Source organism: Cyprinodon tularosa, unplaced genomic scaffold (assembly GCF_016077235.1).
Source record: "Cyprinodon tularosa strain WSP-4 unplaced genomic scaffold, ASM1607723v1 ctg190, whole genome shotgun sequence".
Taxonomy (NCBI): Eukaryota; Metazoa; Chordata; class Actinopteri; order Cyprinodontiformes; family Cyprinodontidae; genus Cyprinodon; species Cyprinodon tularosa.
In genome coordinates this window covers 717475-743715 of record NW_024038679.1, presented here as the reverse complement: position 1 = coordinate 743715, position 26241 = coordinate 717475, and the positions used below count along the sequence as shown (strand labels likewise).

General features: G+C 39.2%; 1 protein-coding gene across 6 annotated transcripts in view; it reads right to left on the bottom strand.

Annotated features, from left to right (window-relative positions):
- Nucleotides 1-26241, bottom strand: part of LOC119782282 (VPS10 domain-containing receptor SorCS1) — a 324729-nt gene that overhangs the window by 4693 nt on the left and 293795 nt on the right. Inside the window, exons 17-27 of one of the 6 annotated variants that reach the window (XM_038283182.1) lie at nt 21102-21215; nt 19644-19815; nt 17964-18150; nt 17316-17449; nt 14302-14428; nt 13883-13995; nt 10101-10235; nt 5283-5382; nt 4759-4864; nt 4056-4213; nt 3871-3927 (exon numbers count right to left, since the gene is read on the bottom strand). In XM_038283182.1, coding sequence (XP_038139110.1) covers nt 3899-3927; nt 4056-4213; nt 4759-4864; nt 5283-5382; nt 10101-10235; nt 13883-13995; nt 14302-14428; nt 17316-17449; nt 17964-18150; nt 19644-19815; nt 21102-21215 — 1375 coding nt within the window. In that variant the 3' untranslated portion in view covers nt 3871-3898. Of the gene's footprint in view, nt 1-3870; nt 3928-4055; nt 4214-4758; nt 4865-5014; nt 5100-5282; nt 5383-10100; nt 10236-13882; nt 13996-14301; nt 14429-17315; nt 17450-17963; nt 18151-19643; nt 19816-21101; nt 21216-26241 lie in introns of those variants that run through there. The other 5 variants (XR_005280652.1, XR_005280651.1, XM_038283179.1 and 2 more) reach the window with 5 other exon arrangements.

The window sequence follows — 26241 nt, the reverse complement described above, 5'->3', positions numbered from 1 at the left end:
AACTAAAATTCAATATATTATTTGGTGTCAACTTTGCCAACTTTTCATCAGTTTGGAGCCTCCATCCCATCAAAGCTTCTCTGATTCTGCAGGGAAGTTGTAAACGTTTCGCTGCACATTTAGCAGTAGGTGAAATATTTTCAGCAGTAGTTTCCAGCATGTTAAGAACTTTTGATGCAAAGCCATGATTCCTGCATGATGTATTGACTTTAAAGGTTACACAGGAAGACATTGATATGAGCCCTGACCTCCTTCATGCCAATCATTCCGATGATTACTGAAATACCTCATTTTTCTTTTGTCGTCTTTAACAGCTTTAACTTTTCTGATGGTCATTTTGGGCTTGAATGAAAGAAAAACTAATTTTCTTTATCTTGATAAAATATGCTTCTGATTCGCTGCAAAAGTCATCTATAGAGAAGTGAATCAGCAGCATCAAAACTGAACATCAAAATGTTTTTTGTCTGCTAGAAGTCTTTGTCATGAATGCATCTGACGGATAAATGTTATCCAAGGGAGAACTGATGGATGATAAATAGGGACAAACAGATGAAGCATGAAAATTTGAAATGACACGTATGATGCTCCTCATAAAACAGGAAGCATTAATGTTCTACAGGGATCTGCTGCATTAGTTGTAGATAAATTAATGCTGCTAAATTTCTAAATGGTGTAGAGGAGGACCGGCTGAAGGATCAACTAACAAAAATACATTTTATTTAAGAAAATAAAATAAAATAGAGACGAAAAAGCTTTAAAAAAATAATATGGTGACAGGAATAAATAAATCTATAAACCTAAACAAAAATCCAACATTGAAGCAATTGTTAGATAATTTGAGGTAAACAATGACAGTATATTTTACTATTTTATATATTTGCATGTAGAATTCAGAGCCTGTAACCTGGCAGCCAGTTTATTAACGTAACGTTGCACTAAGGTTTAGTTCAATGCATTATTAATCTGGGACGTTCAGCAGGACTATCGGGGCTGATTGGAAGAAGTGACTCTAGGACCCGCCTACCAAGGTTTGGTTTTAACCAATCACCAGAGATGGGAAGTAACGAAGTACAAATACTTCGTTACTGTACTCAAGTAGATTTTTCTGATATTTTTACTTTACTTTACTACTTATTTTTATGGCGACTTTTTACTTCTACTCCTTACATTTTTACACAAATATCTGTACTTTCTACTCCTTACATTTTAAAAAATTGGCTCGTTACTTTAGTTTTGAATCATTTCAATGGAGTTACCGTTATTATTTTTCACGACATCAATACCAAATTCAATCTAATTGGATGGGAATCTACGTTGCATTTGACGCACCACTACAAGATGAATCGACAGATTCGGCGGTATTCATTCGCGGCAAATCATTGCAGCTTGGTGGCGGTGGCGTTAGCATAGAAGCATGGACGACGAGATGATTGAAAATGAACACAACGGAGATCTAGTCCTATTGGCAGACATCCATTTAAAATGTAGGCAACGGCATGAAAAAAGTGGTTTCTACTTTTACTTTTATACTTTAAGTAAATTTACAAGCCTGTACTTTGTTACTTTTACTTGAGTAAAGAAGTTTAATCAGTACTTCCACTTTTACCAGAGTATTTTTTAACACAACTATCTGTACTTTTACTCAAATACGGAAAGTGAGTACTTTTGCCATCTCTGCCAATCACAGAGAAAAAGCAGAAGATGCCATTAAAAAAAAACTTATAAATATCAGTGAATTTCAATATTGTTGCAATCAATCAACATGTTTTGCCTCGGCTAGTTAACAGAATGTTTTTTTTTTTTTACTCAATTAGGAAAAGATGCAATTTGAATTAAAAATAAGTATCTCAGAAAATTTAAGATGTGTTGATGTAAAAAAAAAAAGAAATTAAAGATAAACATACATTTTGAAAATAAAATCTGAAAATATATATATATATTTAAAAATTGTGTTTTTTTTAAAGCAACCATTGAAAAAAAGCAGTTCCTTTTTTGCAAGAGTAAAGGAACAAAATTGGCTCCATACGTACATTACCCTGTTATTCTTGTTTTTTTTCTTTCAAAGATGAAATCAGATGTGAAAGACAGATGTGATAGCAGCAGCTAGGCGTACCTCCTGCTGTACCGCCATGTTTATTTTGATGGCTGTGGGCTGAGCTATGTGAACTGCCTTAAACCATAATACTGCAGCATTATTGGGTGAAATGTTTTGGGCTGGTCTCAAAGGGTCAAAGCTGGACAAGATGGATTCCCCTTGTGTTGGTGAGACACACAAATACTGCACAGGGTTCCTACATCATAAGGCAAGTTAAATTCAAGACTTTTTAAGACTTTTTAATGCCACTTGAAATAAAAATTTAAGACCAAATTCACAAGAAACACAACAAAAACCCTCTTGCGACAACTTAACACAAAGGTTTATTTTAACATAAACCACTGCACTAATGTTTCAAATTTTGAAAAGCTTCCCATACAGGAAGAAAGCCAAAAACAAAAAAATGACAGATATATTTAACAATTATTTAACTGAATTCACAAACTTTGTTTTAGCAGGGAACAAAACAAATCAGTTTTAAAGCCACAACATAACCAGTGCTAAGTCTTTTTTGCAGCTATTTTTCTTTGTATCGTTTTCTTAGTATGTTTGATTTGGTGATAAGTGGAGGCGTTGCAGAGACAAGGGTGGAACAAAACCCAGAAATACCGGCTGTTTCTCTGTAACTCGATTTTGAAGCTTTGTGTTTCGCGCTTTGCATGTGCGACTCCACTGCCTTAATTCCCATCGTTCCGAGCTTGAATCACTTCTTGCACAAAATCCACTGTGCCTCATCTATGTTCCCTGGTTTTAGCCATGGAGAAAACTCTTGGCTGGAGCCAATTTTCGTTACATTTACACTTGCTCATATTTTCCAGACAAAAAGTTAATGGCGCATCTCCCAAATGTCCCGGCTGCAACAACGCTTTTATTGGGTCCGCTATCGGGACGGAACCAGTAACGGCAGGCCATTATTATTTTTAAATACAAAAAAAAGGTCAATTTTAATGTTTTATTTAGATGACACAAATAAATCATAATAAAAATAAACCTATTTATGATGTTTTAAAAATTAAGACCTACGAAAGACTGATTTAAGACATTTTAATACCAATTAAGGCCTTAATTTTATTTTGAAGAATTCAATGCCTTTTAAGACTTTTTAAGGACCCGCGGGAACCCTGCTGAAAGAAAGGACCTGAACCGATCGTTATAATCCCCAAAACATTCTAGAACAATTAACTCATTAAGCCCTGAGGGTCTTAGGAGCAAATTCTGCCTGTAATGACATGTGAAATAAAGCCAGTACAGCTCCCAAATTACAAATTGGAAATACAATTGTTTGTATTTTTATGATAGAAAGGCATAGGGAAATATTTTTTAGGTGGAACCACCATTTTAAATTTCAAAATATATGATTTATAAACAAGGAAAAAGTGAAATATATTTAGCCTCGCCCATTTTTTTTTCAAAATAAACATTGCAAAACACCATGAAACCCCATTTGAAACTCTGGATGAACCTTCAGACTTTATGGATTTGCATCTTGACTATTAACTTTAGCTAATTTGGACTGAATAAGTTGAAGCATGTTTGTTCCACAAAGGTTTTAGTGGGGATTGTGCTAGGAGAAAATCTGAATTTGTCCTTTAATACTGGTGCAATAAATAATATTATGTATTTTTTACTCTGCCCTTACCCCCTTTGACCCAACCTTGTAGTTTTGAACTGTTTACAATGATGATGATGGAAAACTGAGGTCTTATTCCTTGTTGTTCTATCAAAATTGACTCCGATAATAGATTAGCAAAGAAAGGACAGCGAGTTAACCGTACCACAGAGAGCCCACTGTACTTTTTATGTTTAGTTCTCCTGCAGTCTGGACCACTTCACTGGGGAACAACAGAAAGCAAAAGATGAGTGAGATGAAACGACTGAAACGACAGAATGATGTGAAACAATAAAGCAGGAGGGGGATGAAATGTGGCGGGAGGCACAGATAGGGGGAGCGGTTTCTCACCGATGGGCCGCGAGTTAAACTCGGTGTCCAGAATCTCCAGAGAAGGCACCAAATCCTGCTGTGAGCTGGGCGTGGCCTCCGAGGGATTGGCTGGACTCATCATTTCTGGTTCTTTGTCGTTCTGCATCTGCGCATAGACGTTGAGGCCTGGGATCTTCCTTGAGGAAAGATTTACAGTGAGGCAAATGGATACAGAGAGGAGCCTGAACTACGCGAAAAAATAAGGAAATCAAAGCAGAGGAGCTCCAGGAGAGAGGCTGATGGATCAGATTACTTTTATCAACCTTTATCTGAATCTTTTCTCCCTGTCAATCAGCATTTAGATGTAAATCAACAGAAATAAAAAGACAGAGCTGTTCAGGCTAATGAATTTTTCATTCCGCCTTAGCGAGTCTATAAATCCTCGTGACCCTTCGCATGATTTTCCCTCGCAACTACAACTCGGCAAGGAAACACGATTTAACATTTCAGAAAGGTCAGCTGCCTCCATTTAAAGGCCTTAATATTGATAGCAGCTGAAGGCTGACTGACATTTCTTTCGGTGAGGGGATGACCTGATAAGAGCTCTGCCAGATCCCTCAGATGTGGGAATGGAAACACATTTTTTTTTTTTTTTTTGACAGCCATATATCAGCCTTTTGTTTTGCAGGCTGTCAGAGACGTCGACTAGTCGTCTGTTTTTGGAATTTCAGGAAAACTTTACCTTTTAAACTTGTAGATGACAAACACAGCTAAACCTGCAACCACTACAGAGAGCAGCATTAGCATGGCAGAGCCACTGTGGTTCTCGCTGGTGTCCACCAGGGGCGCTGCAGAGACAGGGAGACAATCGGCACGGGGAATTTACGACACAACGAAGTTAGACAGCCTGTATTTACAGCCTGCTGATTCATGCAATGAGCGGTGAGCAGAAATGAGACCCATGTGATGAATCTGTTTAATATATGGACTTCTCTTACTCTTTAGCTTAAAAGCCCCTTTAGGACAGTAGCAGCATCCCCAAAAGGAAGAGGCACACATACGTCTCTGATTGTCTCTGTGTAGCTACATGGTGGGAGCCAATCAGACACAGGGGTGGAGTTATTAGTCGAGAGGGGGTGGGGCAGTAACAAATATGAAAATAAACCTGACTATCCACTGAGCCTGCAGGGTTTCTAAAGGCTGCATGCTTTATGTTTGTGCTGAAGGTACTTCCTGAGAAAGCGGACGGCTGTGCACCCGGCTTACCTGCCGACAGCTGAGCAGCGTAGACGGTGACCTGGACTCCCGGCCGCAACGTGAACTGGACCAGGTTTTGGTTTAAGGCGTTCAGCAGAAGCTCGGAGAGCTGCAGAGACAGAGAGGGAAAGAACGCACAAAAAACTTTATTATTTTGGACAAAATTGGATCTGGAAAAAAAAATAAAAAATAATAGTTTTCCATCCATCCATTTTCCATCATGCTTATCCCTGCTGAGGTCACGAGGGGTACTGGTTCCTATCTCCAGCTGTCTACGGGCGAGAGGGGGGGGTCCACCCTGGACTGGTCACCAGTCCATCGCAGGGCAACACAGAGACAAACAGGACAAACAACCATTCACATACACAATCACACCTAAAGAGAATTTAGAGAAGCAAATTAAACTAAACAGTCATGTTTTTGGACTGTGGGAGGAAGCCAGAGTACCCGGAGAGAACACACAAATGTACAGGGCCGGGAATCGAACCTGTAACACTGAGCAGGCTGTAACGTTTTCCTTAAACACAAATTCATTGTTGTTTTTAAAGTATAACCCAAAGCCAAAGTGGAAGTTTTACATTACTGATAAATTTATTTGCAGTGAAAATCTTAAAAATGTCTTGTATGTTTTGTTTCCACACTGCAAAAAGTCTAAATCTAGATAAGTCATTTTTTCTTAAAATAAGTGCATTTGTTCTTGAATTGAGGAGGTAAAAGAGACATTTTGCCAATGGAACAAGACAATTAACACTTAAAATAAGAAAACACAATTGCATTGTCTTATTTCAAGTGCATATTATCTAATTTTCTTATTTTAAGAGTGAAATTACTCATTCCATTAGCAAACTAGCTCATTTACCTACTCAAATTAAGGGTGAATACACTTAATTTAAGAAATTTTTTTACTTATTTCTAGATCGTTTTTGCAGTGTAATTACTATCTCAGACATCTTAGAAGTAAAGAGAGTCCATCTCTGTTGGATTTGCTGTAGATGCAGCTGTTCTGTTCCAGCCTCAGAGGTTTTAGAGCATGCAAAGAGAATAAACCACATCATTAAGGGCCAACTGGTCAGACAAACCGTTGAAAGAGGAGTAAGGCTCTAAAACAGGTCACCAATAGGGCCCCTCAAGACCACAATGGGTTCTCTCAGAGTCTTCTAAAAATAGAACAACTCACCAGTGGGCTAAGTTTGACATTTTATTTTTCTCTGTGGCTCTTCTTTTTTTAATTATTTACTCCAGCAACATATGGGATGTTTTTGCATTTGATCTTCTCACCATTATGTTCTGCTGTGTGTCTTTTGGATTTCCTTGCTCATTTGAGAAACGCCCCGTTAGGGTATTTGCAGGTTTAAGGAGCATCTTGGATGTGTTTCTGTTCTTTGTGCTTCCCTTGTGTTTTCGCTGCTTTTGCATGTCCTTACAAAAATGGGAAGCGAAACACCTTGAAACTTGGAAACGAAGTCCAGTATATTGTTTTTAACCTTAGATAATGTGTCCTTGCAACGGTATGAAGCAGATGTCTGTTATTGGTATAGATCCAAACAGGATGGATAAAAGCTGCTTTCCATTAAACTGGGACCACCGTCTGATATAATGCAAAAGAAAACGCCCTCTACTGGAAAAACACTCTCAGTCTGTCATGCGTTTGGGGGGTGTTTCTGTTTCTTTGCTTGGATTCCTGTTTTTGAGCATTTCTGTTATGTCTTTAATGTTCTAATTTGATCATTCTTTCTGTTTGGTTCTATGCTTCTGTTCCCCTAATCATTATTATCTCCACCTGGTTCTCATCATTTCTTTTCTTCTGCCATGTGTGGTATTAATTTGCTTCACTCATTACAGGTGAATATTGGTTGCTCGTCGTGCTGTGTCATGGATGAGCTAAATAAATCAGCTTTAATCACTGAACTGCTGAAACTATTGTGTCTGCTCTAAAGAACTGCATCCTAACTGTCCATCTAGTTGGGAATTACTGCAGATCCTTCCCTATCCATGGGGAGGAGCAGTGGTTTATGAACCTCAGCTTTGTATGGATAGCACTCTATATACAAATTTGTATACTTGAGTTTGCTTAGTGTGTGTTCACTGAAACTAAGAAAGTGAAAAGTTTTTTTAAACAAACATTTTAGTATTCTATATATTATCCATGTTCATCTATCATTAAAAATATTTATCCTCCTTTTTCCTTGTATGTTTTCTTTTCATATTGTATTCTTATCTAATTTAAGTTCACAAATCTCTTTCTCTTCACTTTTAGTTCAATACAAACCCTCGCTCTTAACCAATAGAAATGTTGCTAACGCCCATTTAGACCAATAGAAATGCATCTTCTCTCCTCACTGAAGAGGAAAGCTGCCTCAGAAGTGAAGGGAATTTGATCTGCAAAAGGCGCTTCAAAAATGATTTGATTTATAAAACTCTATCTGATAAATATAATAGAAATAGAACAGAAAAAAAATATTAATAAAATAGAAGAAAGTAGTGTGAACAAAATGTAGGCTAATCATCAGAAAAAATAAAATCAGAGTAAAAAAAGCAAAGTTACTCTCAAAAACTGTTTTTTTTTTAGTTTCTTTTTGGATTGCACTGTTTTCAAATTTCCATTTTCAAAATGCATTCTTTGCTTGCAGCAATAAAGGCTCCAAAGTCCTCCCAAACTGAAAGGAAAATACATCTATTACTAAAGCTGAAAATGTTCATTTCAGGATCTAATAAATGGCTGAATTTTTAACAGTTTAAGTTAAACACACATCCTCTGCCTTCTTTCCTGAAACCTAATTTTCATAATAATACAGTTGATGATTGGAGAAAATTTCCCACATCTGTTTTATGTTGTTGGCAAACTGAAAACCAGTAAATAGCTTTTCAATTCAGTAAAATGGTGTTTTAAATTTCAACACTAGATTTAAGTTGGTGGTTGCTGGCAAGTTGCAGTAGCTTTAAATGCAAACTCACTTTTAATATTGAATATATCCAATATATCAAATCAGAGAGGGACAAGGGTCAGCACCCCATTCCTCAGACATCTTGTGTAAAACATTACCTTTTGTCACTAATGTGCAATATTCTTCTCTCTCACTGTGCAATAACAAATGCCACAAATTGTGTAGCTTGTACAATTTTTTACTTATTTCTAAAGTCAGTACATCTCTGCAGTACAAGTGCAATAATCGGAGTCAACTATTGTGTAGTCTTCCCTTATCTCTCTACTTTGCAGATATTTATATATCTAAACGAAACATATTCCAGGATATTACAACTTTTTTAAAGCTCTTTGTTACTATATAAACTGTTTTCATATTGTCTGTTGTACTTTTATCTTTATTGGCATGGAGCAAAGGTCTGGAATAAACATCTAATTCTGCCGCAGGATGTGAGATCAGGTGTATTTTTATATTCAAAGATAAAAGAACTTGATCACTAATCCCTTCCCTTTTCAAATCCAAGGCAATAATAATGATAATAATAAAATCCTTTATCTGAATGCAAAGAGTGTATATTGCACCTTGAATGACATCACAACCTGTTAATTTAAAAACTGAATTTACACAACCTACAAAAACCTAAAGAGAAGTCAAACAGAACAGATAAAAAACCAAACTTTAATCAGCTGTGACCCAGTGACTGTTGCTGCAGCTCATAATACCGAATGACTCTAAATACCAAACCTTATCAGCGTGGCCCTGACCCAGAGAAACCTCCCTGCCCACACAGGCGATTGCTCCTGTTTATGTACGAGTCTTTGTCTCTGGGACCTTTCCTAACCATGATGCATAATGCAAGCCGTGCAGCCCCCATCTGATCGTCGCTTTCAGGCGGCTGATCGACCTTCTGCACCGAGGACGCCAAACTGGGAGAAGATTACTGTGACCCAGAGCTAAACCACACATCTGACCTCCGCTGCCTTTATTCACCCAAACACAAACCTTCTCCATCGACGCGCCTACAGAATGTAAAAAATAAATACTTGCTGCTATTTTCTTTCTTTGCATAAAGGAAACCCACATGGAGCTGAATAATTAAAGCAAACACTTCCTCTCCCTCTCTGCTGCATAGACTTCATTTATCTTATCTGCCTCATTTGCTAAATTAATTGTGATATGAGTAATTCCTGTACTTCTTCATGCTCCCCTTTGTACTGTTTAAATTTAGTCCACGCTTTGACTAATTACATTCTCACCGTTTGCATAGCAGGGTCAGTGAAATCTGTTTCAGCTTCTAACAAGCGGAGCCAACTTCGCACTTAAAAGACGCCAGCCTTGAATGAAGATTTATGGCCGGCTTGGTGGGAGGAGGAACTTTTACAGAACATCGAGCAGGAGGGAGGGAAAAGAAGAAGAAGAAAATGGAGGATTTCTATCTGTGGAGACTTCCTGCTGCTTGCATCCATCATCATATGTTAGGTTAGACAGAGCAGGTCCGGATTGTGTCGATTAAAGGTGAAAGTGTCTTTCTATCCCTCCCCTCCCACCACCATCAACATCATGTAAGTCTAAAAGTCACTCCTTTCACTCATAATACTTGTCAGGCTTATTGATGAGTCTATTGCTCAGATTCCTCAGGCGTTTCCTAAATTAGACTCCGGGAACAAATATTCTCCAGCAGATTAACAGTGACATCTGCTGGTGGACAATAGGAACTACAGACCAGGGGTTTAAAATGTTCAGCAGCCATTAATGGACAAGCTGCTGCAGGGAGAGACTGTGAGTCACAAAGCAGGGACAAACAATATGAGGCTACGTGTCGGGTAACAGTTTGAGCGAGGATAACAAGGCGACACGCATCCACCCCCACACACGGAGGAGGGGAATGATGCTGCGGGCTCACCTGATCTAAATGAGCTGAGCTCTTCTCTGGTTTGCCCTCGGTGAGCTGCTTGTCAGGCAGGAGGAAGAACTCGGCGGCTGTGGGTAAACCTGGGAGGACGGTGACCAGGAGCAGATCCTCTCGCACGCCTGTAGCCTGGAAGGGAAACGCAGGAAGGAGAGAAAAGTCAGACGGTTTCTGAAGAAGCTGCTTCAGATCAGAACCGCAACAATCTGCTGATTTATGGGGACATTAATTACAATCAAAGTTCCAACCCTGCTGAACCCCAAGCATCTCTGTCAGTATTTCTTTTTCCATTGTAAGAGAAATAAGGGCGGCCTTCAGAAACAAATAGAGGCTTGTCTTAAACTCTTAAATATCCTTTTAAATCCCAAAACCAGCTGCAAAACTCCTGTTTAATTTATAGTTTTCTCATTATTATTATTGCAGGAAACAGATAAAGAAACAAGCAGTTATGATGATATATTGCAGGAGGCTTTTATTATGAAGGGAGGCTCTAAGTTTAGAAGCGTTGAGAGTTTTAATTCATGTTAATATTAAGGATGAATAAATTTAGATTTTTAAACTAAAGATGAATAACATTAGATGGGGTCTGATTGTTGCATCACTATCGTTTATGTTTTATTATTGAGCTTTTCCATCTTTTATAACTTCATTAATAACATTTCGTTGCTTTATTCTAACTAACCACTTCCTGTAGAAGTCCATCATCTCAACCTTAGAAACTTTCAGTTTGATTTCATGTTTAATCAGAAAAGGGTTTAATAAGTTTTATCGACAAGATAAAATAGACAAAATTGTAACTGAAAAATTTGAATTCATGATTTCTAGAGGTCAAAGTTCGGTAAACGATCATATCCTTGGTTTTAGAGACGTTAAGATGGAAGTTCTTATTGGTCCATCTCTTTTCAGACGTAGCATTGTATTTCATCCTCAAACAAAATGAAAAAATATTGAAATGATCTAAATAAAAAAAACAACAAAACATTTAAATTCTTTAAAAGCTGGTAAATCTACATAAGTCTGTTTTCTTTTTTATTTCTATTTAAAACCCAAAAAATACAAGCTGAGGAGTTTTTCATTACCATCAAGCATCTGAGACAATCAGTGACTGATAAAAAAAAACATCAATGACTCAAAATCATTTTCACAGACTACAAAAATTGTCTCCTTTAGAAAGAACATCCCTCATTTTTATTTTGCATTACTTTCTTTAAAGTAATAAAAAATCATAATGTGCTGTAAATCTCACGCATATAAAACACAAACTATTATTTTTACTGTCATTATTTATTAGCATCTTATCTGTTTTTCAGTGGCAGAAAAAAGGTGAAAGCTGTGAAATGTTGCTGCAGCACCATCTGCTGGACAGTTTTTTTTTTGTACAGCTTTCAGACAGTAAATGAGCAGCAGCTTAGCAGTGAAATTAACATTTCTATTTCATAAGGTGCAGCAGCGATCAAAGGTAATCCTATGTGCTCGTCCCCATTTTCACTTACTGTTAGTCAGTCTGACATTGTGGAAAAATAGCAAATCTTCTTCTGGAAACTAAGCTTGTATGAGTGATGCAAACAGGAACTTTTAAACAGTGTGCACGAGGAGAAATGAGCTTGTGCATGCTCGAACGCGTTTAATAGGCGTTCCCTCTTGGGATCGGGTACAGCATTGTGCATGTGCATTTTTTTTTTTAAGGTGGCCTTTAAACTGTTACAATAAGCCAGGAAGAGGGCAACCAAAGTCTTTATAGAGACCACACAGAGTCAGGAGGAGCTTAAATAGATGAGCATCTACAAAGCTTCTTGCTGGGGAACCGTATTGAAGAGTGGCATCCAGGTGAGTTTTTATTTTATTTTATTAGGTGAGACCCAGATTGGGCTCTGGAGACACACTAAGGTTTAGTGTAAGGAAAAGAAAAGTAGAAGTAGAAGTAGGAAGGGTCTGTGATCCTCTTGACAGAGAGGGGGCTGTATGGAGGGAAATCTATTCCATTATTTTAGCAAAAATTAATTATCTAAATGGATATTTAAAAAACTTCTTCATCGAAAAGAGTGCGAGAGTAACATTACTGTTTTCTCAGATTTTCATTTAAAAAAATTCTAATTTAACTTTTTCAAACTTTAATAAATCTTTTTTTTTTTTTTTTTTTTTTTTTACAGATTTTACATTTTAAAATTCTATTTAAATTTCTATTTTACAGACTGAGTTTGAAGAACTGCATTCTTTTCCAATAATGTTTCATAGATCAAATTCTCCTCACCTTATGCCCAGTTAAAATGTTGCCACTAACGTCCAGCAGACCAATAGGAAATACACCTCTGCTCACTTCCCAGAAGGGAAGAGAATGTGATCTGTTGGAGAAAACTATTATTGTAAAAAAAAATGTTGATGAAGAAGTTCTTAAAAGTTTAATTTCTGGATCGCTTTTTTTTCCTTTAAATTTCCATTTTTGAAAATGCGTTCTTTGCTTTCAACAATAACGATACAACATTCACTCCATAGTGTGTAAATCACAGCTAGCTGGGGTGATAATAAAAGTGATTTTATGCTTTTTTTTCTGAGATGGCTGCTGCAATAAAAGCTGAGTTTATTTTAAGGTTTTCTACATGTCCTAATCATTGTTGGTCATGAGTTTTGTGGAACCATATTTTTCCTTGGCCTATTTGTAAGATGTAAAACATAAAATGTTGTGAGTGTGCCTGCCTGAATAGGAGCGAGATCATAGCGATCTTGTACCAGCCTCTATGCTGTAATGTTTAAGATAGGGGGGGGAAGAAAGCGGATGTCTCCCTACTCTAGACCAGGGTGAAGGGAAGGTCATGAGGGATAAGAATGAGTTCAAACAGCCTCCTTCATGAACGGGAGACCTGTTCTGAGCGTATATCTGGCTAAAATTGATGTCCTTGATGATTTAAAGTGTTTATTATTGGGAATAACCAAATGTCCAAGTGTGAGAAAAACATGTTTGAGGAGGTTAAATATATTTGAACATTATTTCTTGCAAGAAATGCCTCCGTCTCAGCTTCCTAACTTCAGCTTAAAGTAACTACATTACTATTAAAGAATCCCCTTTGCCTCAATCAAAAGGTTTCTAATAATTTTTTTTTTTTTATAAAATAAATAAATTTGAATTCATGCAAACTATAGCAACTCTTTCTGTAGAAGTGTAAAAGAAGTGAATGGAAGCAGAAGAAGGAATGAAGCAACAGCTTCCACAGCCTCCTGCAGGAGTCGCTGGGTCTTAAAGGAGGTTTTCATCTCAGTTTTTCCTTTCACTGCTTTCTGCCTTCTAGGCTGGGATCCTCACGAGAAATAGGAAAAAAAAAAAAAAAAAGACATCATGTCAGAAACAAATAACAAGTCAGGCTTGCTCAGTGAAGATTGGAGAGATTGATGTATTTCTGGCATCAGTTCTGATTCTGCAGGATGAAAAAAGTGTGAAAACATGATGTAAGAGGGAGACTTCTTCTTCCTGGGAATCAGAAACGTATTTGCCCTGTGCTAAAATGTCAACAACTGGTTAATGAGCCCAGCTCTGTTAGTGGGATGTCACGTCTGGGGTTGAAATCACGTCTCCCACTTGACAGCTTGCGCTACGCTCGTCTCCTGGCATCTCCTCGGGTCGCCGCAGAGCAGGCGTTCTGACATTTGTTCTCACGCTCGCTTCGCTCCAACCCTGAACTCCCAGAGTGTGTTCAGAGCAATCAACCCCCGTTCCTTAAGATCATCTATCATTTAAGGTTAATTCATATCTGTGCGGTTTGAGGAAATCATTCCAGTTTCACCTGGATGAGAGACTTCCTGATGACCCGGCTTACATCCAGCCGCCACTCGGCAACGTCCGGGTTGTGGTCGTCCAGGTTGGATGAGAAGGCGAGCAGATGGGATCTGAAGTATTCTGGAAGATAATGGGACATTTTTTTTAATTATAGGTTTTTCTTTTTGAAAAAAAAAGTTGACATTTTAAGCCACGGTTTCAAATTATTTTTACTACATTTTACTACAATTAGCACCACTTTTTAAGAGTAGATGAGTTAATGCAAAGAGAATGATGATCATAAATATTGAGTAGTTCTTTAAAGAAGTGAAAATGTGCAAACTGACAGTGGCTATGCCTCAGAAGTGTTGCCTCCTAATGACTGAGAAGCAGCTAATTATTGTGACACTGTCAGTTTGTGAACAGAGGCTCACCAAGCTAACTCACCATGGACAGCGATAGTCTTTCTGTCCTGGAGGATTGTATTCCCAGCGGCCACCTGCACCGTGACTGTATTGATCCCCTCCCTGGGGAATGTGCACGCCACACTTCCCTCCAGGGTGATAACTGGCTGCTAGAAGACAGAAAGAGAGAAAAGGCAGGACAGAGTCAGAGTCTGAACGTTCCCCTGAGAGAAGGCTGGTTAACATGGCTGCTAGTTTACAGGCCACAGGAGTCAAACTGTAAATAAGACAATCAGCAGAGGGTAGGCAGAATGAGCAGGTCTGCAGAGAGCAGCTCCTGACTGTCATAACTCAGATCTCCATTTATTCTTTAGACTTCTTTCAGATGCTTAAACAGCTACAGTTTGTCACCAGCTGATACAACAGGCTGTCCTCATCCACAGACAAACACTTTAACACAACAGAGAACCAGTCAGCCGGAGATCTCTGCAGGGGTTGGGCCAGACAGGCCTTCTGTTTCGGTAAACACCTTGTGTTTCTGCAGCACTCAGTGTTTTATTTGCTTAACTTAAATCACAAACATAAATATTCATCTTCCATAGATCCATATATTTCTCTTTTATGGATGATTTACACACAGGTGTCTGTTTTTCTCTTGCACATTTCTGCTGCATTAAATCTAAAACACCAGGACTTGTTCAAATAATCTGGGCTCCAAACACATCCCACCGTTTAGTTAAGGAGAAAATCTACATCTGCTTCAAATGCTGAGGAACAAGGTTTGGATCAGCCCAAGGAAAACATTGAAGGAGCCGTTTACAACATCCAGAGGCCAGAAGTAACTAGTTACATTACTCAGTTACAGTTAACATTTAGTCGTTTTTTCTGCAACGCACTTACACAACTTTACATGAACCTTACCAAACATAACAGTAAACGGTAAATGTTGTCATGGGCTCCATATAATTGATCATGGTGCAGCAGGACAGCATAATGAAAGCTGCCACATCTTCAGAACAAATAACAAAATAAGTTAAAACTGTCTCAGAGCTGCCAAGTTTCAGAAAATGATAAGAGGGAGAGTTAAGTGTCATGATGCCTTCGGCCCAGAAAATTTGCCCTTTTTTAACGTCCATTTAAACCTTAAGACCGAATACATCATGATCAACTTAACGCCAGTCCATCGCAGGCCAACACAGAGACAAACAGGACAAACAACCATTCATGCAGAACTCACACCTAAGGAGAAATTAGAGAAGCCAATTAACGTAACAGTCATGTTTTTGGACTGTGGGAGGAAGCAGGAGTACCCGGAGAGAACCCACGCATGCTCAGGGAGAACATGCAAACTCCATGCAGAAAGAATGGAACCCGGAACCTTCTTGCTGCAAAGCAACAGTTCTACCCACTGCTCCAATGTACAGCCTGCAAGTCTTAATGAACCCAAAATTAGTTCGCAGGTGACCGTTCTGCACTAGGGTTTGCCGAAAACTAATGGGCAGCGAAACCAGTTGAGGGTGAACCAATGAATCTAAAGCTAAATAAATCACTTTCATGAGCCCCTTGCTACTAAAGCTATGCGCATACTTATACATCGGTGCTGTTTAAATGAATGTATGTTTCTAAATAGCAACTTGATTAAGTGGGTTGAGCAGTTGAACTTTATCTTTAATTGAATAGAAGACTGGTCCTCTTTGTAGTGTATTGAAAATAATTAATTGCTGTGGACCACAGGTGATAGATTAGCGGACCAGGGTCCAGATCCGGACCCAACCTGATTCAAAACCTTTATAAATTAACGCATGTTGTCCGCAGACAGTGTCTAACTTGACTTGTGCTGCTTCTCCTGTTAATATGGTAAAGCCATTGGGAGCATCTGGCACCACGTGACACAAAACTTTTATACTTCAGTCTCCTTGTGTGGATCCAAAAGGTTTGGGATGATAATCTGCTCTCCTCAGCCTGAAAACCTGTTTCCCAACTGGAAAAACATGGATTGATCCAGCTGGTTAAATTTAATCTCTGCAGGTTTGGTCTTCTGTTGTTCCAAAGTCTTGACAGCATGGATAGAATGTCAGATGGATCTGTGCTTTGTCTTCAGAAAGGAGAACAACCCTTACTTTGGGTCATGAAAAAGTGACCATTGCTTCAATATTTCCATTGGGGTAATAAACAACTCTCTTGCAGCAAAGATCCCTACGCACATGTCACTGATAATCATGTTCTAGAGTTTTGATGATTATTCAGAATCACAACCATCTACATTTATTCTCCTAAACAGTTTTACGGTACGGTAGTTTAATCAGTCCATGGGACAAATAGAAAAAAAAAAAAAAAATTACTTGTTCTTTAGTGAAAATTCATGCAGTAATCTGGAGTATGGCTTCTTCCTCTCTGAGCAGCATTTCAGCCCATGAAGACTGCTTCATAAGGAACCGTGGTTTTATTCCGGGGTTAATATTTTTTTTCTACTTGGAAAAACATTTATTTCCCCAAAGACACATGATTAATAACAATAGAAAATACGTCCAACCATCCCATTATAAGCGCAGCCATGAGGCAGCTTTTCATGACCTCCCCAAACATCTCCGACATTAATTACCTGTTTAGTGCAAACAACATGGTTTGTTGTTCAATTTCCCATTAAACTTCAAAAACTAAAAAAAAAATTAAAATCATTAAACTGACTAAACTAATTATTAATTAAATTTTTATTTCAAATAAAAACTTTTCATAGCTGGAAAAGTCATTATCTGTTGTTATGTAGTGCGCTTCCTCATTAATAAGAAACTAAGACGCCTCAACAAAGCCTTTCCCTGAACGATCCGCTCTGCTGTCCGGCAGAAAAAGGTGTTTAGATTCTCCATAACCAATCGAGACTTTTTGCGTTTATGGTTAATCAGCAAATTCCACAACTTTACCAGCGCTGATTAACAAGGCCACATTTTTCTGCAGCCTGCATCAACAAATATAGCTCCGCAGAATAACAGAGTCAGCAACCTACTTCTTAATTACAAATGGACACAGAGAGAAACGGTGGGGGCTTGTTAGCCGTACCTCTGTGTTATTTCCGATCCACCAGATGTAGGTGACCGTTCCCACTTGGCTGGGATGCAGAACGGCGGTCAGGTTCACTTCCTTGTTCTTCACCGCCACAAAGGGAGCAGAGAGATGGATATGCTCCAGCTGACCTGCTCACAAACACACATACATCACAGAGTGAACTGTACGCCCTACTTCATGCAAAAAAAAAAACAGAAATTACTTCATTAGCTAAAACTAGAAGGGGGGGGGGGGAATGAATCCATAATTCTTCTCTGCCTCTGTACCAACAGCTGCCATCTGTGCAACATCTATCCTCCTTGGCCCTCTGGAGTAACAGTGACTCTATGCATGGCTGGCACACACAGGATGGCAGACTGTTGGTGGAAAGGTGCTCCCTGATCAAAAGGCCTTACATCCGTCAGCCTCTAACACAAGGCAGTGAGGAAGCGTAATGAGGTTTGTTCTATCTCTGTTTGTTTGTTTACTTCTGGTTGCATTCCAGGCAGAGATAAAACCCATAACGCAGTGAAGTGACAGCAGCAATTCCACAGAAGGTGATAAAGAGTGGAAACTGCTAAAAATGAGGTAGATTCGTAAAATGGAGGAGGATTCTCCCTGAATGAAAGCAGTGTTTTTTTTTTTATGTATATAAAAACGTACATGTGACGTGCAGAAAGAGCGTGGCGGTCTCAGAGCCAAGGCTGTTCTCCCCAGTGGCCGTCACCCTGTAGATCCCCACGGATTTGTAAATATGTTTGATGCCATCCTCGATGGAGCTGACGTTGGAGTATGTCAGGGCGTGGCCATCTCCAAAGTCCAAAGTGATGCTTGTCCTTGCTCCGTCTCCCTGCACATAAAAAAACGCTTTATTGGTAATCTTTAGATAAAAAGGCATCCAGTTACTCTAATTAAGGGATTTCCAAAGTGTAAATATAAATGTCCTTTGTAAAAACACTGTAATTTTAAAGAATAAATAACTCATTTACAGCAAATAAAGTCTTTTTCTTCTCATAATTTTAAGATAACAGAGAAAGTTATCTTCCTATGGATTATTTTAAAGATGCACGTTTGCCCATATTTAGACAGGACCAGGGAAACAAGCAACCTGAGTCGGAGCTGTTTTAGTACAGAAGTACATTAGGATGACATTGTTGTGAATTCGTCTATATACACAAAATTCCGTTTTAAATCAGCATTTGTTATACTACTTTGAATATGTTTTTAATTGTTTTATGCAACACTGAATACACAACCAAACATTGAACAATTTAAGCTTTAAATTATGAAAAGTAGTTTGTTTTTTTTTTAAGCAAAATTAGTCCTTGAATGTTTCCCACTGAGTTAGATTTAGGGTCAGACAGCACCACACTGCAAAAATGATCTAGAAATAAGTAAAAATGTCTTAAATTAAGTGCATTTAACCTTGATTTGAATAGGTAAATTTGATAATTTGCCAATGGAATTAGTATTTTTACCCTTAAAATAAGATAATTAGATAGTATGCACTTGGAATAAGACAATGCAATTGTGTTTTCTTATTTTAAATCTAAATTGTCTTGTTCCATTGGCAAAATATCTCTTTAATCTCCTCAATTTAAGAGGAAATGCACTTATTTTAAGAAAAAAATGACTTAGCTAGATTTTGATTTTTTCCAGTACAAAGCTTTCTTACTGTGCTTAAAATAAAGGTCTGTTTCTGGAGTTGCTCTGAAAATAAATACTTGGGGTAAACAGTTAATATTCACAGCAGGTTTAAAATGTATTCTGTACAATGCTGATTGTGAGAGAAGAAATACTCGGCTGCATTTCACCTGCTACAGTGTCAAACATGAAGTGCCATCGCTCAAACTGGAACTCTGAGTTTAAAGCCAAAGAATCTACACTGCCATTTATTTTCCCTCACGTCTGAAGTGACTTTTTAGTGTTAATGAATTAGTTAACTGCAGCTCTGTTTCAATTTGTTTTTCTGATTTCAATTAGAACAATAAACTCTTGTTTGTTCCCCCTCCATGTGGAGCTCATTCTAAGAGATGATTTAGATCTGAAAGCCTTTTGATCAGCGTACATCAATTGGCTCTTTTTACGTGAATCCTTAAGTCTGTTCTTTGATTTGATTTGGAACAAGATAAACAAAGAGATAAGTGGAAAAAAATGTCAACACTTCAATTGGACCAGAGATTGTTGGTCTCCATAGAAACAGTTTAGTGTGGGAACATTTTTTTAAGTGTGATAAAAGAGTGGTTGACATTCGCAGATTGATTTTATAATTGTTAATTTTAAAATAATTTCCCTTCTTAAATGCCCACTAAGAGCAGCTGGTGTGACCAATAATGTGCTGACCTCCTCGAGGAAAACAAGGAAGGTGACATTGGTGCCCAGTGTAGCTGTCAGCCTGCCCTCACTGGTGACCAGGTGGAGACCTTTTGGAGCCTGGATGGGACAGTGCTGTCGCCTGGCCGTGTACTCTGCAATCACTCCAGCTGTGCAGTTATTAGACACCACTTTCCTGTAACTGAGGAAGGAAAACCACAGAGATCATCTCACCATGGACACATAAAAAGCTCATCTATCCCTCAACAAACTCTTTTTGAGCCATAAACCAACTCTTAATTAGCAATACTGAGTAACAATGAGATACTAATCAACTCTATTAGCCATAAACTGAATCTTTAATAGCCATCAATGACCACTAAATAACTCTTAAACATCATATTTCGATGAAGTTGTGCTTTAAAGTTACTCTGGTGAAATATTGCCTCTTACTGTCATTTAAAGAAGAAGTCCGGTCACATTCAGAATAAAAACTTCTGAAAGTACTTTAAGTATAAAATTGCATACTGTTCAATAAATAATAAGTTTTTTAATTAAGAGTAATTTTCATTTGAATGTGCTTTACTGGAAACATCCATGTTTTTCAAAGAACACTACTGCCACCTACTGGTTTGTGACGCCACGGTGCGGTATTGGCTGTTGATCAAGTCCCAGTGTTGTATCTGGTGTTTGTCAGAACACGCTATTATCCAAGTCATCTTGAAAACATTCTTCTTCCAATTGTTGGCTACATATTACGTGTTTTTTCTCTGGCCAGAAGTTCTATGGCAAATCCTCCCTCTTCAAGTTGGCAATCCAACGACGAACCCGTCCGTGGAGGATCAGGAATCAGAAAGGTGAAATAACTACATTTTTTTTCATTTTTACCAGATGTATTCCAACATCCAACTGCCATGCACGTGAGCATTGTCAGTTTCACTATAGCTCTGTTGAATTTCAATGGTGAAGTCCTCTGGAAATCTTCAATAATTGTTGTTGATTGCAGATGTGTCTAGTAGTTCCCATTGATTTTGCATGTAAAGCGGGGAGAATGGCGCTAGGCTTACCGCACCGTGAAGTCACGGCCAGAAGATGTCAGGAATGAGGTGTTACTATATTTGGGCAAAAACGGCCGCTCCCAGACTCAGTGATCGTGCCGAAAATGATTGTTTTTATTTTTTTACTTTAAATTGATTAAATCGCCGCAAACGTATTAGTTCTAGTTCTAAATAATGATCCAATGGTTATTCCATGCTGACCAAACTTTTCCTTTAATACGCATTTTGTTGCATAACTACACATGACTGCAGATTCAAATGGCTCTTTCTGTGTTTCAGTCATGTTTAGCAGCTAATACATTATTGTTTGCAAAACAAATTTAATTCTCAATCCTTTAGATGTGTTTTTCAGCACCTTCAGCTGCAATGTTCCCATGACAACAAACCAACCCCCTGTTCATCATCTGATGATGGTTCTGCGCCCATTTACCCGGTGCTGTTGAGAAAAGTCATTCCTGTTGTGCAGCTCCGGGACATCGCCGATGGATGGAACCAAAAGGCGGGGCTGCACTTCCCATCAGTCCTTCTCTCGTAGCCATAATCACTGCCATGAAACAAGAAGAAGGAACAGACCGATCAGAAACCAAAGACGGAAAAGCAGCAAGATATGTATTTTTATCAAATCTTTTTTCGTTTAATTACATTTTTGAAAGACTATGTCATAAGAATCCATGAAATCATCTGATTACAGTTGGAATATTTCCCCAAAAAATGAAATTCCATTATTGTAAGGAAGCAAGATGGCTGCCAACCTAAACAAAGATTTGGAATCATTGAAGAGAAAGCCTCGAAAACTTTTTAATAATTTATAGAGTATTTCAGGTTTAGAGATTTCAAAATGGCAATGTACAAAAGGAAAATAGAAATTAAACAAAAAAATGTTTATGATGCATGAGGTTTAGGTGAACGCTGACCATTTCATTGGTAGCTCTTCCTACAGTATGACTCAGTACCCATAAAATAGTTCTAAGCCTTTAAAGGTTGGTGACCACTGCTCTAAAGAATAATAGGGGAATACCAATAGGCTGGCTTATGCTCTTTAAACAACTTGCCAGACTGGAAAACAGTCGTATTTTGAAGGTGGGATCAGGTGAGTCTAAAAGTCAGTGGAAACAGCTTAGAACCAATAAGATAACTGGGGCAGGGAAGCTTTTATAAGTATCCACTTGCTGAAATGTTAAAGATAAATCGAACTCATAGGGGGACATAATAAAGGGCATCATTCAAACATTGGTCCTATATGGCTGCAATCTTTTCTCACGCACAAAGTGCAATTTTGCTAAATTAAAACAGCATCCCACAAACCATACAGACCATACCCTACTTCATCCCTATTATTTCCCCTATTTTCCATTTTCATTAGAAAAGTACCCACACCTCACATAACAGCCACATCTAGTACAGATTTGGTTTGTCACAATGTAACACGACACAAATGCTCAGATTTTCCTACTCCGACAGTCACTTTGCATCCAGTTGCAGTTGACGTTTGGCTCCCTTGTCCCTGGAATCACCAATATGTCACTAGAAAAGTGCATGTTGGATCCCTTTGGGTGGCTTTGCTCATGTTGCACCTCTCTGCATAAGGATAACATCCCAACCAGATCCCAACCAGATCTGTTGCTCTGGTTGGGAAAAATACTTAATGGATAGAAAAAAACCCTGTTGCATTAAGGGTAATTTTGGTTCAAACATTGTGATCGGTCTGGTCAGTTTCAGTCAGATGAGTCTGACCCTGCCTAGAATGAAACACTGCATTGAATAAGTCTTTGTGAATAAGGCTACTTTGATACTGCAGGACTTGATGCTCAATTCCGATTTTTTTTTTGTGGAATCTGATTCTTTAAAGTGGTTGTTCACATTTCCAAATATATGTGACTTGTATGTGATCTCCGGTGTGAACTGCATTTACACAACTTAAGTGTCCCGCATGCGCAGTAGAGGACGCAATGACGTCACAATCAAGCGTGCTCTTTGAAAACGAAAGTAAACATGGATGGTGGCACTTCTAGCGATCTTTCATTTCTTTCCCAACCTCAGCCTTTTTTTAAGAAGGTTAAAAATAAAGATCTGCTTTATCGTTCGCCATGATTGCTGTTGTTTTTCTTCCCCTATTCTGCGTAGCAAGATGCAGAATGTGACCTTTGTCGAGTATTAAAGGCGTTCAGGTCGGATGAATGGCCGTTTAGACACAGGTCGCATTTGAAAAGATTAGATCTGTGTTGTTCAGACTGTCATGAAATGATCAGATACAGGAATATGGGCAAAAAAAACCCCGTATTTCAGTCATTTCAGGCTGCTGAGTAAGACTCAAGTTTGCAAAATCTTACTTAAAGACTTTTCAGCCTTTGCTTAGGACAGATAGACATCACTTTGACATATCAGTGCAAATACACTATATTGCCAAAAGTATTTGCTCACCTGCCTTGACTCACATATGAGCTTAAGTGACATCCCGTTCCTAATCCATAGGGTTCAATATGACGTCGGTCCACCCTTTGCAGCTAGAACAGCTTCAACTCTTCTGGGAAGGCTGTCCACAAGGTTTAGGAGTGTGTTTATGGGAATTTTTGACCATTCTTCCAGAAGCGCATTTGTGAGGTCGCACACTGATGTTGGACGAGAAGGCCTGGCTCTCAGTCTCCGCTCTAATTCATCCCAAAGGTGTTCTATCGGGTTGAGGTCAGGACTCTGTGCAGGCCAGTCAAGTTCATCCACACCAGACTCTGTCATCCATGTCTTTATGGACCTTGCTTTGTGCACTGGTGCACAGTCATGTTGGAAGAGGAAGGGGCCAGCTCCAAACTGTTCCCACAAAGTTGGGAGCATGGAATTGTCCAAAATGTCTTGGTATGCTGAAGCATTCAGAGTTCCTTTCACTGGAACTAAGGGGCCAAGCCCAGCTCCTGAAAAACAACCTCACACCATAATCCCCCCTCCACCAAACTTTACACTTGGCACAATGCAGTCAGACAAGTACCGTTCTCCTGGCAACCGCCAAACCCAGACCCGTCCATCAGATTGCCAGATGGAGAAGCGCGATTCGTCACTCCAGAGAACGCGTCTCCACTGCTCTAGAGTCCAGTGGCGGCGTGCTTTACACCACCGCATCCGACGCTTTGCATTGCACTTGGTGATGTATGGCTTGGATGCAGCTGCTCGACCATGGAAACCCATTCCATGAAGCTCTCTGCGCACTGTTCTTGAGCTAATCTGAAGGCCACATGAAGTTTGGAGGTCTGTAGTGATTGACTCTGCAGAAAGTTGGCGACCTCTTCGCACTATGCGCGTCAGCATCCGCTGACCCCGCTCCGTCAGTTTACGTGGCCTACCTCTTCGTGGCTGAGTTGCTGTCGTTCCCAAACACTTCCATTTTCTTATAATACAGCTGACAGTTGACTGTGGAATATTTAGGAGCGAGGAAATTTCACGACTGGATTTGTTGCACAGGTGGCATCCTATCACAGTTCCACGCTGGAATTCACTGAGCTCCTGAGAGCGACCCATTTTTTCACAAATGTTTGTAAAAACAGTCTGCATGCCTAGGTGCTTGAATTTATACACCTGTGGCCATGGAAGTGATTGGAACACCTGATTCCAATAATTTGGATGGGTGAGCAAATACTTTTGGCAATATAGTGTATCTCTAATTCTCAAGCATGATGGTGGCAGGGTGGTGATTGGGGATATTTTTGTAGCAACTGAAGAAGTGCATTAACTCCACAGTTGGATCATTGCCTAATCTGGTAGTAAAAGCACAGCAAAGGAAGAGACAGATGGGTGCAAAGATACTTAGAGATATTGCTATAAAATATAGTTTTTAATGTGTTGAACTTTGTTGCTTTGACTTCAGAGATGATCCAACAACCTTTCTGTGTTTAGAACTCTATGTACCCAGCCTATTAGGTGTTTGTACTACAAATGAAAAGGCAGAGCTGCACTTTGTCCCCAAACTGATCGGGACAAATTGCCCCAATTAGAGCGACATGCACACAGATGCAGAAGTGTTGTGATTGTTAATGAAAGCTATTAGGCGCCGTGATTTATGGTTTTGATGAAGCTTATTGCAGGAGCTGCCTCCCTCCAGAGGCCTGCAGATGTAGGGCTAAACCATGAAAAAAAATGAATACAATTAAGCATTAAAAGAAAGCCGTTTTCATCCGGGTGCAGATAAATTGACATTTCCCTGACATTAAGAGTTGCTGCTACAAAAAAGGCTTTGAATGATCATTTTACTTCCAAACACTTTGTCCTTCACGATGTGAACGATGGTGCACATTAAGGTAAAATCAATAAAATGTCTGGGAGTGAAAAACATCTCGGCTCCTTTGCTTTTTTTCCCTCGTTCTCACACACAAATGTAGATATATTCACACATTAGAGTAAACAACGGTGAAGATGCGACAAACCTGAAATGCATTTCTTATCTGCAGGATGGTAATCATTTATCACTTGATCCTATCTCTCTTTACACAGAGAGAAATCTCCCTGTCAATATGTGCAGAAGGTGCTTTACACATTCAAAGAAATCTTACAAAACACGTTTATTCAGAGATCTGGTCTTTGATTTGAATGGATATGACGATCATTGTAAAATTAATATGTTTTGAGAGCGAATAGAAACTATGTGCAATAAGAGCATTTATGGAAACATCAGAGATTTAATTCATGATGAGAGATGATGATCCAGCAGCATATTTTTAGGTGATGTTTTCTTTCCCGCTTTCCTTAGTTCAACCACTGGCTTAAAGTTCATCATTGACCCTGAACAGAATCTAGTGGTCAAAACAAGTTCATTGCACTGCATCTGAAGGAGGGGAACCGTAGCTGTATTCAGCCAGATCACAGACGTGGATCATGGACAGGAACTCAAGTATTTAAAGGTTGTAGTGTTAGCAGCTCTGGGAACGTGATGCAAGACAAAGCCTAGGGTTACATATTCTGCAACCTCTCTAAGAAAGCAGGGCTCTAAAGATCATTGGAAGAAGAAAGTGTTGGGATCTGGAGGCTGTGTCCATCTTCTCCACCAGAGGGCGCACTAGATCTCCTGGGGGCATGAGCTGACTGCAACACCTGTCTTCAATCTGCTCATCAGGAGGCTCCTACTTAAGGAGGCGGAGACTGACACTCCAGTGCCAGAGTGTTTGCCAGTTATTGTACCAGCAAAACCTGAGCCAGTCTACCAGATCTTGCCTGATTCTTGTGAACCCGTCTGACCCTGTTTTCTCCCTGTCTCTCAGAACCTGACTTGCCTGGAAACCTGAAACACTGAAGAGAGAGACCTCAACCTGGAATCTGCCTGCCTGCACTCAGTTTGCCTCTGCCAAGCTCTCAGTTCTCCGCCTGCCTGCACTCAGTTCAATCTCTGCTAGCCCTCTGCCCTCTGCCTGCCTACTAGCCTCTGGACCCTCAAGTTTCCCCCCTGCTGATCAGTTCCACTTCTAAGCAGGTATTCCCCCCATCATCTGATAAACAGCAGTTTACCTCGAACTCCACTAACCTCTCTGTCCTCCTCAGTGGAGATCCAGCCGTGACCAGTCTGACCACCCAAGTTCCTGTTCACATTTTAT